The sequence below is a fragment of the Elgaria multicarinata genome, chromosome 11 (assembly GCF_023053635.1).
Source record: "Elgaria multicarinata webbii isolate HBS135686 ecotype San Diego chromosome 11, rElgMul1.1.pri, whole genome shotgun sequence".
Taxonomy (NCBI): Eukaryota; Metazoa; Chordata; class Lepidosauria; order Squamata; family Anguidae; genus Elgaria; species Elgaria multicarinata.
Window position 1 is genome coordinate 39043928 of NC_086181.1, and position 16982 is coordinate 39060909.

A 16982-nucleotide genomic window follows, 5' to 3' on the forward strand; every position below is an offset into this window, starting at 1 on the left:
CAAAAGTAGGGGCCACAAGTGTACCCCAATATTCCTTGGGGCCCTAAAAGTATGGGGCCCCTGTGGCCCCCCAAATAGGAGCCACAAGTGTACCCCACTGAGCTGTCACTTTTCATTTGATGAAAGGTACCTACTTTACACTACTCTAATTAATTCCACTCTAGGAATCACTGTGAGTCAACATGAATGTATCTATTTATGTGAACTCCCCTCTCCCATAAAATACAGCAGATTTCCTGCATGGACAGGCTGGACTACATGACCTTTGAGGCCTCTTCCAACTCTACCTACTATTTCCTTCCTCACCATTAGGGAGCAGCAGAATGTAGCATGCAGATCAGACAAACATGTTTCTTTCAGCACACCTGCTATTGATGTTGCATGATGGTGGCGAAAAACATGGCAAAAGTTCTATGTAATTATCACAATTGCTATAATTGATTTACTAGCTGAAAAAGCTTTCTGGGGAGGGAGGTAAACAACAAGCAATCCTGAACTATTTATGCCATTCAAAATGGGCCATTGACCATGAAGAATGATGAGAAGAGGGAACCCGGGCTCTGTCATTCTGATCACTTTCCCTCTTGCATTGTACACCTCAAGTGTTGGATCGTGACTCTCAATTGGCACTCAAGGCTTGCTTTTACCTGCATCTGCTGCCACACCTTGTTCAAGTCCTACTGATGGTAGCAATTGTGTTGCTGTAGAGAGAGACAAAGGAGACCCGATGTGTGGAGGGGAGTTAGACACAAAGATGGTGCTTCCGCTGCTGTTGCTGTTACTGCAAATTGTGGTATGGAAAGTGCACAGCTTTAAGTGCAACGGAAATAATGCTACATATATTCCACATGAATGGTACCAGTCAGGTGATTTTTTTATTGGTGGGATGGCATCTCATATCCAATACATTTCCCCCAAAACTGTATTCAGCAGACATCCTTCTCAGGAGAAGATTCAATTCCCAGTGTAAGGAATTCTTCCCCAGACCCAAAATGATCTTCATTTTTGTGTGTGTATGTGTTTATGTTTATACAACTAACTCCAAAGTACTTATGGTCCTAGTAAATAATGAGATCTTCTTAAAGAAATGGAAGAATGGAGTAGTGTTGGATGGGCTGCCTCCTCCATAGGGTGATGTGAAAAGCTGAAACCTCCTTCATCCTTTCCAAAAAGAAAAAAGGGAACGTGTATAGATAGCCACAATATTTTGTGAAGTACAAATGTTCACAGTGGCAGAGCTAGAAAATGACATTTATTTATTTATTTATTTATATTTATTTATTACATTTATACACTGCCCCATAGCCGAAGCTCTCTTTACGATCTTATGGGGAGGATTACTTCCACTTACTCTATTACTTCAGTTGTGAAGCACATAAATAGCATTTCTCTCTTTTCCAGATGGGTAACCACATTATTCCACTGCATCAACAAGAAAAGCAAAAGGTTTTAGTGGCATTTATTCTACCACATTTATTCTAGCTAAAGTTTCTTGGACACCATCAACTTCACTATATGCACAGAGTGTTAACCTCAAATTGGCAGAACTGTATAAACATTCTGAGGTAGAGGGAAATGTAACCTGTCTCCTCAGACAGAATTGACATGCAAAAAATAGTACATGTGTATCTTTAGACAGTCATGGTTATCTTTACAGTAGCCATTCACAAAACATTGCTGGGTGATGATGCAGAAATGATTGCAACATCTGTCTGGCCCAACTTCCAAAATTCCTTTTATTTCATCTGTTTCAAACTATGAATAGCTTGATGCTGGTGGTACAGAGAGATCTCAAAGTCTGTGAAACAGATGCAGTTTCAGGAGCACTCAGGAAGTGGCAAAGTTTCCAAAACTGGAGCACAGCACTGTGGTAGAGTCGATGTAAGTAGTAGAAAAATTAAAATAAAGAACAACATGGATAGAGGTATTGTTGGCGAAGGCAGTAACATTGAAAGGAATGTTTGATCAATTCTACACAGCTGTCTCCATAAAGTGTGACATCAGACATTGAAAAATGATATGAGCTGGACATTAAAAAGAAAATGCTTAAAAATATGATATGCAAGCCTAAAGGTACGATCTAGTAAACGGTAGCCCACATTGTCCTTCTTTCCAAAAGGCCTGTATTTCTGACTCACTTTCCTGATTACGCTCTCTCCTTAGAGCCAGTCAGCTAAACCTTTCAGATCTAGAGTGGATCAATGCTGTGATAAAATGATTGTGTGCACTGTTTAACCCTCAGTGAGTCACTTCACTTGCAGGCCAACTTACTGTATTGGCCATGTTACAATATTCCTTCTAATATACCTTTGTTCCAATCTATGAATAGCTATTATTATTATTATTATTATTATTATTATTATTATTATTATTATTTATATACCGCCCCATAGCTGAAGCTTTCTGGGCAGTTCACATAAGATAAAACACTTAAAAACAATATACAAAAATTAAAAACCACAAAACAAAGTGGAAAGTACAAAGAGATCTCAAAGTGTGCGAAGTAGATGCAGTCTCAGGAACCACTCAATTCCATGCCTAATATTATGATATACAAGCCTAAAAGCACATTCCAGAAAAACATAGCCACATTGTCCTTCTTTCCTAAAAGACTTTTGATGGTTATACTCTATTCCTTATTCACAGGTGACTGAGGCTGGATCTACACTACTGCTTTAAAGCACTTTATAACAGTTATAAAGCGCTTTAACTGCTTTAAAGCGCTATAAAACTGTTATAAAGCGCTTTAAAACAATAGTGTAGATCCGGCCTGAATCTCTCCCATCTAGTGTGGACTGTGCTGTGCTAAATTGATCTTGTTCTGTCTTTAAAACTACCATGAAACAGTATGTCACTTTTTTTGCAGGGTGGTGACAAAGTTCTACCAGCATGTCCTGGCTTTGGTGTTTGCCATAGACGAGATCAATGGCAGTCCCAAGATCCTGCCCAATGTTACTCTTGGGTTCCATATCTTTGACAGCTACACTGATTCACAGATGACCTATCGTGCCACTCTGGACTTGCTCTTTAACTCTGATCTATTTCTCCCCAACTACAAATGTGGCATTCAGAAAAACGTAATAGGAGTCATTGGTGGACTTAGCCTTGATATCTCCTCACTCATTTCAGACATCTTAAGTCCTTACAAGGTTCCACAGGTAGGATCAGCAAATGGGAGCCATGGCAATTCCCCAGAAGTCACCAGTAATTCACTCTTCTCTTCTCTTTCCAATCACAATCTGATCATTTGTCAGGATAGCATAGTACACTGAGAGGGTGTGTCAAAATGGAGCAGAAATAAGTGGAGTTGCATTTGGAATACCATGCGGGTATCCCGATATGTGTATAAAAAGTGGGGTGTTCCAAACATTGTCAATTTTAACCAAATTTTGTCATACCAGGGGTAGACCCATTTCTTTCACTAGCCATGGCCTTTGTTGGGAGACACCTATGTGGTCATGGGCCCCGGATCTTCTGACGTTTGCCCTGGTTCTTCTAAGCAGTCCTAATTGCCATCATCTGCCTTAATACAAACCTGGATCTTCTCTCCGGCCTCCGTAGCCTTATAGTTACTGAAAAGGCCCTAGGATCCACTCCCTTAACAGACTAATAGGGAATGTTGTGTTAATGTACCAGCTTTTAAACTAGAGGCCAAACTGCCACCTTTTCTTCCACAGTCTTCTCATTGTATTTCTCTCTCCCCCTACTTTTTGAAGAGGGACAGGAAAGAACAGAAAAAGCTCCATGTGAAATTCTAGTATTTCACACAGTTTCAGACACAGTATGCCTATGTACACCAGTTGCTGGGAAACATGGGTGGGAGTGTCTTGTTGCACTTATGTTCTTCTTCTGGTTTCCCGGTTGACAGCTGGTTGGCCACTGTGTGAACAGAATGCTGGACACGATGGACCCTTGGTCTGATCCAGCAGGGCCCTTCTTACATTTTTAGGACATGAATTGGGCGGTAGCTCAGTGGTTGAGCACATGTGTGCCATGCAGAAAGTCCCATGTTCAAATCCTCATTATCTCCAGGTAGGGATAAGAAAGGAACCTGCCGGAAACCTGCTGCCAGTCACTGTCCACAATATTGGACTAGATAGACCAGTGTTCTGACTCAGTATAAAGAAGTTTCCTCTGTTAGTATGAACAGAAAGCTTTAATAAAAATAGAAGGGATTTTGTGGGGGGAAGTGGAGGAGAGATAAATAAGGCTCACTCACACAATGCTTGTTATCCCTAGTCATTAGTTTAAACAGCTTAAACCTCTTGGAAAGGGTTGTTAGGATTCCAACACAATGTGGGGTGGGTGGAGGTGGAAGCCTGATCTCCTCCATATTTACTCAGAAATAAGTCCTGAGTTGCGAGCATATCACCACAGGCTTAATATGATGCACATCCAATTCCAGTCAAATGACTACTCCTTCTGCCCTGTCCTATGCGTGTTTTGTCATTTGTGTATTTGTTTGTTTTTCATTTTACTTGAACTGTAGCTTCAGTGGTGAGGGAAAGACATTTATTACATGCTCAGTTTTGACAACAGACTCCTTGGCTAAATCCTGGTGAAGTCTTGGCACAAATGAAGTTATGGGAAGGTAGATACAATGAGACCTTGTATATAACAATGTGGAGGCTCAGGAGACATCTATTTTCTTGAAGACATCTGCTTTTATGAAGCATTGCTGGAGGATTGTAGAATGTGGAGGGATTGTTGTATGGATGGGAACAGAATTGGCAGGGAGAGAATGTAAGTGGTCAGTGGTGAAAGGAAAGCATTCTGCATATGCTCAGAGACACTCTATGAGCATTTCTACATTAGGCTTTTTTTCATGCTCATGATTGGCCACTCATGGATGTTTGTGAATCCTTTACATGATGTTGCCAACCTGTCGGATATCTTCTGTGCTTTCCCTTCATTTTGCTGCTTTCAAAAAGAACAGTTATAAAGTGATAAGGGGCCTTCATGTGAAATACCGGCAGTGTGAGGTGCCAATGTAATGCGTACAACCACTAGAGCATTGTCCAAGAAAGGAAGTTTTCAATCCCAAATCACATGTTTGGCATCTGAATAGCTAATCATACACCTGGAAAGACTCTGAAAGAAGAAAGCCCAGCAAGGGGGCAGGGGTTTTGCTTAATGTAGAGACACCCTATATTTAAGAACAGTAGGGCCAGGCTGCATCAGACTGAGGTTCATCAAGTCAAGCATTCTGTTGATACAATAGCCAAAAAACTCTGTCAGGGAAACCCAGAAGCAGGACTTGAGTGCAACAGCACCCTTCCACCAATATTCCCATTGTGCCAACGTTGGTGCAATGTAAATAAATTCCAGCAAATCTAAATTTGCATGCTACACACACACACACACACACACACACACACACACACACACACACACACACATTAGACATATGCATTGAGTTCATGCCAGTTATGAAGCTCAAGCAAAATAGGAGTGTCTTCAGGTCTCAAAGTAACATATTTTGCTTTAGTTTCGATAAAAGCTGCAAGAGGAGGGAGGGAATCAGGTACAATGACTTACAGGCCAACCTTCTAATCCTAGGGCACATTTTCACCATGGTCTCCCATCAATTTGGTTACAGGGAAGACAAGGGTTGGACCATGAGATCACCATTCTTCCAATGCCGGTACACTTAACTATGAAACAGCTTTGACTGAATCATCATTCCTTAGCCCCTGTTGCATTCATTCAACTTTATGCAAAAACCATGGGAGGTAAAGGGAAGGAAAAGCAAATCCTTCCATCCCTTGAACTAGAGAAATCTCCACCCATCCTTCTGAAACATTGCTGGTTCCTTACTTAGGGACACCTCTAGGCTGCCTTTAATTTTCAGAATAACTGTCCATCAGGAACATAGGGAGAGAAATGTGTAAAAAGGATAAATGTGTAAATAGTGTTATTTTTGCACTTCTTTATGGGCTATCAACGACATTTTTATCAGATCCCTATTGCTCATCATCATCATCATCATCATCATCATCATCATACGTTTATTGTGCTAGCCGAAGGCCATGACAAATACATCCATAGAAAAGCATACAACTATAAAAGTACACAATAGTTTAAAATAGCCAAGAGAACCATACAGACAACCTTAAATTTACAGTGACTAAAGCTCTCATTTCGCTCCACACTCTGAGTCTCCGTGGCAGTTTATAGCAATTTTATCTAGTTCTCTCTTCCTAATCTTTTTCACTGCCAGTGCAAACAGGGCCACTTTAGGAGTGACGTAACTCTTGGTATCACTAAGGAGCAAGGGAACTGTTTCTGCTTGGGCATTCATGCCTCCATATGTCAGCAGCGGTTTCAAGAGTCTCTCTCTTGGGTCCCTATACAGAGGGCAAGTTAACATATAGTGTGCTATGTCTTCCATTTGTTGTTGACCACAGATACATAATCTTGATTCAAATGGTACCTTGTGGTAGCATCCATCCAGCACTGCAGTTGGTATCACTTGAAACCTCAATTCAATGAAAGCATTTCTCAGGGGCAGTGGCCTCAATTTGGACAGATAACATCCACATTGCTCAATTTTAGACCTCATCAGCTAGATCATGGATACCAAGTTAAAAGTTATTAACTTAAGAGGTGTCATTTTTTAAAGCAGTAAAATTTAGAGGCTCATAATGGCTGGAGGTTTTGCTTTATGACTCCTTTTTAATGAACGATGAGGCCATTAAATATCCCTGCTCCCATTCTGAAATGTCTGCTTTTCCCCCTTTGCTTTCTTCTCTTCCTTCTTTTCAGATTTCATATGGCTCATTTAAGTCTGCAGTGAAAGATCAAACCAATTCCCATTCCTTTTACCGCATTGTCCCCAATGAAGACCTGCAATACCAGGGACTTGCCCAGTTACTAATGCATTTCAGGTGGAAATGGATTGGACTCATTGCTGCAGATGATGAGGGTGGAGATCACTTCTTGCAGACCATGGAACCTCTGCTTTTGCAGAACAGAATCTGTTCAGCATTCACAGAAAGGTTTGAAAACAATGTATATATATATGATCTATATCAAATGGCCTTTGACAAATTTAGGGTTTTCAAAACTATCATGGAGAGCAAAGCCAAGGCAGCTGTAGTACATGGAGAATCTACGGCCATTACATGGTTGGAATTTTATATATATGGAAGCAGAATTCCACTAATATATCCTCAGTATAAAAAGGCATCTGCAGCAAAAGTATGGATAACAACAGCACAAATCGATTTCAGAATAAATACCTTGGGAATGGCTATTGGATTTGATATACAGTTGCTCCATGGTGCCATCTCCTTTACAATTCCATCAAAGGAGCCTCAGGGCTTCCATGAATTTCTTCAGCTTGTAAATCCTTCATGGGAAAATGAAGATGGTTTTGTTCAGGATTTCTGGGAACAAGCATTTGGTTGTTCACTTTCAGACTCAATTCTGCGTTTAACGGGTAAACTATGTACAGGAGAGGAGATGCTGGAGAGCCTTCCAACATCCCTTTTTGACATGAGCATGAGTGGCCACAGCTATAGTGTATATAACGCTGTCTACACTGTGGCACATGCCTTACACATGTTCTACTCTACTAGAGTCAACCACAGAACAACGGAGAGTGGAGAAACACTGTCTCCTGAGAATATAGAACCCTGGCAGGTAACCTTTCCTCAATGACAGTAATCACTTGTCATGATATATTTCCTGGACAACAGAGTAACATGTAGTAGTCAGTATCCTAATGACCTCTAAAAGCTTAAATATGAATAGTAGAGTCACCATATCATATTATGGATGAAAATGGTCTCCCTCACCCCAAGGCCGCCTCCTTTTCGCCCATGTTAGCTATGAGAGGGAGGGGCAAGGAGCCCAGTTTATTGGCTCTGAAGTTTACCGTCTCCAACGTTGCAAACCCAAAAAGTAGACACTCAGTGTGGGAGGCCCCAGAAAGCACCATTTCCCCTCCTCTGCTGCAATCAGAGCCATTTCTATAATGTCCGGATATGACATGCTTTCCTCTTTAAGGCCTGAATTGGAGCAGTGGGGGAATGATGTGCCTCTGGAAAGTGCATCATCCCCCCACCCTCAGCCCTGCCATGCCAATAGCAGCTTTAAAGGGGAAAGTGTGTCATTCCTAGTCAATATAGAAAATTACCCCCAAAAATCCCAGCTGACACCTTGGACAGAACAAAATCCCGGACAAATCTGGGGAAATCCTGACAATTGGTCACCCTACTTTCCCCACTCCTAGACCATCTCCTTTACGCCCCTATGGTCCTATGGTCCGTGCGACCATAGATATTCTCTCCCATTATGTTAATAGTATAAGTAGCACCTTTTCTTATATTTGGGGTGAACATCTTGTATTTATTGGGATACCAAATGCAGGAGTGGTATGTTTAATACTTCCCTCTCAGACTATGATTTTACCAATAATCTACAAACAGAGAGAGGGGGTGACCACAGTTATGGAATGTATTAAAAATGAAATTGTGTCAATAGGGCGCTTTTTTCACCTTTCAAAATTGCAAGATGGATGAACCTGCAGCTGGGAAGAGAAGTATTAAACTTCCTCTCCTCCTGTGGTGGTTCCAATAAAAATTGGACACACAGACACACACACTAAACCTGTTTAAACATAGATTATTGTTTGGCTCTAAATCTCTACAAATCACCCAACTCATGTCTTCCTCAACTTCTCAATTTTCTTCCCTTCCTTGCCAAATGTGAGTGGCATACATACAGAAGGTTGCATCTAAACTAGAGTTATGAAGTCCCCAGAAACAAATCAGGGAAAAAAAATCAGGGCAGGGTGGATTCTTTTCAATCCTCTCTGTAAGTTTCCTAGTATCATTAATTTTTCCATTCTGTATTACAATTTTTGATCTAACGTATTTTTACTGATAGACATTTAAGGACACTAGGTGCTCAGTTTCTCAGCATCTGAGTAGATTTATCATATCATAATGTGGATGAAAATGTATATTCTTGGCAGTTTCAGTTTCTGTGGCCGTAGCTAGACCTAAGGTTTATCCCAGGATTGTCCTGGGGTCAAACCTGTTCATCTCAGTGCCACACAGGGCATCCAGCGCTCAGGCAGGGATGAACCCGGGATGATCCTGGGATAAACCTTAGGTCTAGCTACGGCCTGTGTTTACCATCTTATTCTAGTTAAATATGGTTGCAAACCATTCCTAATAGATGGGGAAGTATTTCTCAGTTAAATAAGACCTCATTAGCTTTTCCTTCAGAAAAGATGTCCATGAACTCCACCATACAAACAGGAAAAGGTTTAGCAATTTCCTTAAACTAATTTGCAAGCAGGAATAGATGCTGCAAAACCAGTCTTCCTCTGCCTCCAGTTCTTCCTGCTTTTTCCAGCTTCTAGGATGATTCAGAAGTTTAATGAAGTTCTCTTTGGTCTGAAATATTATAGGAAGATAAAGTACAGTATATTATGGATAACTTCCTCTGCTCATAAAATTATCATGTTTGGCATAATAATTTATCCAGACAAGAAGCTATACATAATATAAGAGTATGGTTAGGTTTATTATTACAGATCTCCCAGACCGATTTCGCTAAAAAAAATTAAAAAAACATCTTGAGCAGTGTAGATGTGCAGAAAATTTTGAAACTGTGAAAAAGTTCAAAGCTCAAGCTTTAATAGGAAAATACTGTCTCTTGGCTCTGCGCCAAGCAGTCCCCTATTCCTCTGGCAATGGAAATCTCACAATACCTTTCTTATTCCCTTAATTGTCATTGTCATCACCCATAACCAACATGGTGGCCCTGGTGTGGCCACCCAGACTTGTCTCTTGCTGCTGAGGTCAGGGTGTACCTGCTGAGGAGAAGCCCTGTCCACCTGCTGCCCTTGCTCACCAGCACATCCTCCCCAGCTCCACTTGGGACCATTCTGGCCCCACCCTGAGGCCAGCCTGCCTCAGAGATGAAAGTCCCCAAGAAAGCAGCTGCCATGGATGAGCTGCAGCTGAAGGAGAAGCTGGAGTTGTTCTACAAGCAGGCTGGGCATGATGTAAGAGCCTGATGTAAAGCCATCTGGGAGTTGTAGTTTTCGGTGGGTGGTGATGGGGGGAGGCTTATGAAACGGGAAAACAAGGTTTAACCCACCTCAAAATTACTCATATTTCTGGTAGTGGAGAGTAATCCTCAGAAAACAAACATTTTTTTCATCTTTGCTGCCAGTTTTTTAGTAGTAGATTTATTTTTAAAGCATACAGTTTTTCCAGTCAGAATGGAAATAGGCACATATATTTTTATCCAATCATTCTCACACTACTAGCCCATAATGCAACACACTAGTAGTTTATGTTCCTAAAGCAGACTTCTCTACCTGGTGCCCCCAAGAAGTTTTGGACTACAATTCCCAGAATTCCTGAACATTCAGGGGGGGAGCAGATTGGGTGTGATTGTCCCAGAGCAAATAACTGATTTTAGCTTCATTCATTCATTGTTATTTATTACGGTCACAGAACAGCAAAATCAACACCAAAACATACAACGGATAGATAAAAAGTGACATAAAAACAAAATACAGGTTGGTGAGTTGCTTCTCTCAGAAGGATTGCAATGTTATTTTTCTAATTTGCATTGAGGTCATGAGAAACTTAGAGACCCTTTCAGTAATATGGGAGGACACATCCCTGATTTTAGCTTCCAAATCATATGGGATACTGGTCCTGCTGTATGCAGTGCATGTAAGCACCACCACCACCATCAGGGACACTACAAGCAATACTGAGAAGATCAGGGCTCAGCAATACTACAAACGAGAAGGATCTTGGAATTGTTGTAGATCGCAAGCTGAATATGAGCCAACAGTGCGATATGGCTGCAAGAAAGGCAAATGCTATTTTGGGCTGCATTAATAGAAGTATAGCTTCCAAATCACGTGAGGTCCTGGTTCCTCTCTATTCAGCCCTGGTTAGGCCTCATCTAGAGTATTGCATCCAGTTCTGGGCTCCACAATTCAAGAAGGACGCAGACAAGCTGGAGCGTGTTCAGAGGAGGGCAACCAGGATAATCAGGGGTCTGGAAACAAAGCCCTATGAAGAGAGGCTGAAAGAACTGGCCATGTTTAGTCTTGAGAAGACTGAAGGGAGATATGATAGCACTCCTCAAGTACTTGAAAGGTTGTCACACAGAGGAGGGCCAGATCTCTTCTCTATCATCCCAGAATGAGGACAAAGAATAATGGGCTCAAGTTACAGGAAGCGAAATTTCAGCTGAATGTCAGGAAAAAATTCCTGACAGTTAAAGCAGTACACCAATGGAACAAATTACCAAGGAAGGTCGTGGGCTCTCCCACACTAGTGGAACTCAAGATACAGCTGTACAGCCATCTGTCAGGAATACTTTAATGTGGATTCCTGAATTGACCAGGGGTTTGGACTCGCTGGCCTTATAGCCCCCTTCCAATTCTACTATTCTATAATTCTACGTAAACAGCATTAAAGAAAACTAAGTATTGCATATGTTTCTATTTCTTCTGCATAAAACCCTGTCTCCTCACCCAAAGGCTTCAAAATTTAAAGATATTTTTCATCTCTAAACCAGAGTAGATCCAGTGAAATCATGCCTAACCTGTCCCATTGAATTCAAGGGATCTCCTCTAAGTTTGACTAAACATGGATATGACCCCTATATGTGTATAGCCTAATTTTGTTCTTCAAAAAAAAATATTTTTTTTTGGAAGTTCTCTTCACAACACCTTTACCTTTTCAATTTACAGTGATTCATTATATTTCACACTTTCCCTATATCTACTGCCTAAAGGGGGATACATTGGTTTCATAAAAACAGATGTGAACAACCTTAATGAGAATATTACAACATTATCTCAACCCTTTGATTCTCCTTCCCTCTCTATCTAGCTCTACTCACTGATTCAGACAATCTCATTCAACAATAGTGCCGGTGATGAAATTACATTTGATGAACATGGAGAATTTGAGGGAGGATTTGATATTACAAACTTTGTCACCTTCCCAAATAAGTCCTGTGTCAAGGTCAAAGTGGGAAGGTTGGATCCTCATGCTCCTCCAGGCAAAGAAGTCACCATTAATGAGGACATAATCAAATGGCACCGAGACTTGACTCAGGTGGGGAAAGAACTGCATTTCTTTACACAAGGCACAATTTATTTGAAATTCAGTGGAACACTATACTGGGTAAGAGGAGAAATGGCTTTTTCAAGGGATCAAATCAATTTATGGCAGGTGGAAAATCCACTTGAAAAAAATCCAAGATACCAAAAATGTAAAATTTAGAGAGAACATGTTGTGACTAAGATGGTCTAGTGGCTAACAGAATAGATAATGTTGTCTATCCTTACTTTCATGTGAAATCTGAGAAAGCCCAAGAATGGACATTCAAATCTTCTAGAGTTCATGCATTGCTTGGTATAATGGATGTTCTTCCAAATGAATTGTACCACCTGTGCACTTAGTTATCTAATATTTCTTGTCATTGGCCTTCTATTTGTATTTGTGATGGTCCTCCATAACATTTCCTTAATACTAAGCTCTTGCAATAATTTTGGACAGGTTCCACCCCTTTCTCTGTGTAATGTCTACTGCAAACCTGATCACAGTTGGAAAAAGAAGGAGAGTAAGAAAGGAATAATGTTGCCCATCATTACTTTCATGTGAATTATGAGAAACACATCCAGTTAACGGTGTTAAATGGAATACTAAGCTAGCTGTATCACTGATCAGTCTAATAATGAAAATTCTAATCTTCTAGGGTTTATTAGATGCTGAGTTCAACAGGTACTCCTCTACTGTACTTTATGGGCCATCCATTCAGTATCTTTGGACTTCCTGTTTACTAGTGGATTATCTAAAGTAAAATGAATTCCTCAAACATTTTCTTAAAGCCAACTTTTTCATCTCTCTTTGAATAGGTGCCACCTCTTTCTCTCTGTAATAACAACTGCCATCCTGGTTACAGCAAGAAAAAGAAGGAGGGGAAGAAATTTTGCTGTTATGATTGTGCTCCATGTCCAGATGGGCTGTTCTCAAACCAGAATGGTAGGACACATTATATCAAAAGATACATTTTATTTCAGGAAAATGCAAGCAACCTTTCTCCAGGTTCCCTTAAGAATATAAGAAAAGCCCTGATGCTGGATCAGACCAAGGGTGCATCTAGTCCAGCACCCTGTCCACACAGTGGCCCACCAACTTTTGACCAGGAACCCACAAGCAGGACACAAGTGCAACAGCACCGTCCTGCCCATGTTTACTCCCTCTGATACTGGAGGCAGCACATAGCCATCAGGACTAGTAGCCATTGAGCATCTTCTCTTCCAGGAATTTATCCAACACCCTTTTAAAGCCATCCAATTTCTCAATCACATTTTCGAGCATTTTTAAAATTTTACTTATTTGGTATTGCCCTCTTCGTTGACGTATTAACTTTATGAATTGCACTTTCCTCTTGTCCATCTTGAGGGAAACAGTTATAGAAAGATTGGCAACATGTTTTAGAAATAATAAAAATCAAGTTCCCAGAAAATTCTGAAACAGTAATATAGGGTGACCATATGAAATGGAGGGCAGGGCTCCTGTATCTTTAACAGTTACATAGAAAAGGGGATTTCAGCAGGTGTCATTGGAATTCCCTCTTCATCACAATAGGTAAAGCTGCAGGAGTTATACTAGAGTGACCAGATTTAAAAGAGGGCAGGGCACCTGCAGCTTTAACTGTTGGGATGAAGAGGAAATTTCACCAGGTTCCCCATATATACAAATGACACCTGCTGAAATTCCCTTTTCAATACAACTGTTAAAGATACAGGAGCCCTGTCCACCTTTTCATATGGTCACCCTAAGTAATAGCTGGTCTTAGATGAGCAGGAAGTCCTAGAATGCACTTCCATTAATGGTTTTAACATTCCTCGCCATGGCCCTTAGCCAGGCTTGCTTCTTATCCCTCATGAGGTCCAGGGGCAAAGCTATGGCACCATCCACCAAAGTATTGATATCCATTCTTTCTTTTTAAGCATGCTTTCCAATTATTTTCAGTGGTTTGCTCAATCATTTTTGATGAGGGATACTGTGACAACTTTTGGAGACAATTAAAGCAATGTCTTATCCATCATGTTAGTAGTTTGAGTGTAAAGCTGGCATCCATGAACCACTACATTTATTTATTTATTTATTTATTTATTTATGTGTTACATTTCTATACCTCCCAATAGCTGGAGCTCTCTACATAAACTTCTACATAAACCAGAATCATGATTACATGAGATGGAAGAGCTTGTGGGGGGAAAGTAAATGGCTAGGCCAGGATGAGAAAGAAGTGATCATCACTTTTAGAATTAGGTTGCTTGAAGAGAAGTTGAAAAGATATCAAAACAACCATTGAAGTAAATTGATACAGGGGCTATATGATGTGCATGGCACAGAACTCCAAAAAAAACCCCAAAATTCCAATGATAGCATACCCAGTTTATGTAATTATGTGTGTATGTTTGTGTAACTATAAACATATTTTAAAAATGTATAACATTTTGACACAAAAAGCCAGCTTCAGTCACAAATAAAATATGCTGCATATAAGCTGAGCCAGAATGAAACAGTAAATAATAATTATTGGACCTAAAGCTATTGGACCACTGCCAGAATTTTCACTCATTACACTCCATAACAGTTGCAATTAAAAAAAAAAAGGAAAAGGTCAAAGACCACAATGCACATGGTGGGTGGAAGTTTTCACATCCTCCCAGTGGGGGGAAAAATCCAGATGAGCTGAACTAGGTTAGCTAGGTAAGGTTGTTCTAAATCTTGAGTGTATTTTTTGGTCTTTTTTCCCCACATTATTATATATTTGTTTCTCAGATATGGACATTTGTGTCAATTGTCCAGAAGGTCACTATCCTAACAAATTCCAGGATCAATGCATTCCTAAAATTCCAAATTTCCTAGATTTTGAGGACACTTTGGCCATTATTTCATCCTCGTCTATAGTTTTGTTGATTCTGATCACAGCTCTGGTTCTTGGCATCTTCATTAGGCACCGGGACACTGCCATAGTCAAAGCAAATAACCGAAGCCTCACCTACACTCTCCTCATCTCCCTCCTCTTGTGTTTCCTCTGTTCCTTGCTATTCATCGGAAAACCCAATAAAGTCACCTGCCTTCTTCGACAAACTGCTTTTGGCATCATCTTCTCTGTGTCCCTCTCAACCATCTTGGCAAAAACTGTGTCTGTGGTCTTGGCCTTCATGGCTACCAAACCAGGATCATGGATGAGGAAGTGGGTTGGAAAAAGATTGGCATACTCCATTGTCCTCTTGTGCTCCAATATTCAAGCAGGCATCTGTGTTCTGTGGCTGGCAATGTCTCCTCCATTCCCAGATTTTGACATGACCTCAATGGTGGAAGAAATTGTCCTGCTGTGTAATGAAGGGTCAGTCCTCATGTTCTATTTTGTTTTGGGCTACATGGGTCTGCTGGCCATTGTCAGCTTCACTGTGGCCTTCCTGGCCAGGAAGTTGCCTGACAGTTTTAATGAAGCCAAGTTCATCACCTTCAGCATGTTGGTCTTTTGCAGTGTTTGGCTTTCCTTTGTCCCAACCTACCTCAGCACACAAGGAAAATCCATGGTGGCTGTGGAGATCTTCTCCATCTTGGCCTCCAGTGCTGGGTTATTCAGCTGCATCTTTTTCCCCAAATGCTACATTATCGTGGTGAGACCTGAGTTGAACAACAGAGAGCAGCTAATGAGAAGAAAGATGTAAATTGATGTAAAAGTTCTTCCCTTCATTAATGTTCTGTGTATCCTACATAACTACATAAAAGTGCTGCAAATGCATTGTGACTGAAGTGTCCTATCTTCATTTGGCTCTGTGGTATTTGCTAATCCAATTATTGTTCTCACCTATGCAAATAAATAAAAAAAAATGAATAATATTTTGCCAATGCGTATAGCCACTTATTCTGTTTTAAAGACAGATTAAACACTACAGTTGTTTAAATGTGGTTATCACACTTGCTTTGTAATGTACTTAATATACATTACAACCAGAATCCCCAGATTTACAAGGATCAAAAAGCATGTCTGCTATGGTTGGGCCATAAAGATATAAATATATAAAGATTCAAGGCTGCCTTTTAAAAAGGGTGGTCATACACTCATCAAGGAGAATTGGTAATAATGATCACAAGAATCACAAAACTGATCATTGAGAGCCAGTGTGATGCCAGTGTGGTGTAGTGGGTAGAGGGTTGGACTGGGAGTCAGGAGATCTGAGTTCTAGTCCCACTTGGTCATGGAAGCTCACTGGGTGACTTTGGGCTGGGAGGATAAAATGGAGAAGAGAAGGAGTATGGCTGCTGCCTCGGGTTCCACAAGGAGGAAATAAGGTGGGGTATAAATGTAATAATAAATAAAATAAAAAGTCCACATGGCTCGTGGTATTGTAGGATGCTGCTGTGTTGATTGCAATCAGGTATGGGTGTAATTAGCTTAGCACACAGAAAGTTTCCATGGTCAAGGGCAAGCATGCCCACTTCCTGTTTAATTCCATCTTACAGGTCACTGTGGATCAATCTGAAGTTGCATCGCAGTGTTGTCGCACTGCAAGAAGTTATTGTAACATTTGACAAGCATGTTTTTGCTTCAACATAGTGATAGCAAAAATGCCACATAGCATCTAAAGTGATTATCTCTCCTGTAATTTTCACAATTCCTGTAATTAATTAAACAGGTCAAACCTCCAGTGGCTTTTAAGAAGGCATGAGAGAAAGAAATTCAACAGTCAAGTCATTAACTGTTGTTTTAAAACCCCACAATGTCCTAGATTATGGGCAGCAGCTAAAATCAGGGATTAGTCACTTTGAACCGTTTCCCCCCTTCCTGATATTCACTGATTTTCAATGGACATTCAAGGTATGATAATACACCACTGTTAAAGATATTTTCTCATCTTAAGAAGTGTATGATTAGAAGATAGCAACCGTTGTTTG

The 16982-nt window shown here is 40.5% G+C and overlaps 1 protein-coding gene across 1 annotated transcript; it reads left to right on the forward strand.

Annotated features, from left to right (window-relative positions):
- The first annotated feature begins 1757 nt into the window (after positions 1 to 1757).
- Positions 1758 to 15754, forward strand: LOC134405815 (vomeronasal type-2 receptor 26-like). The gene is made up of 6 exons (XM_063137067.1): positions 1758 to 1870; positions 2867 to 3158; positions 6766 to 7644; positions 11880 to 12107; positions 12911 to 13037; positions 14853 to 15754. The coding sequence occupies exons 1-6, from the start codon at positions 1758 to 1760 to the stop codon at positions 15752 to 15754; spliced, it is 2541 nt and encodes an 846-aa protein (XP_062993137.1).
- The last annotated feature ends 1228 nt before the right edge of the window (positions 15755 to 16982 follow it).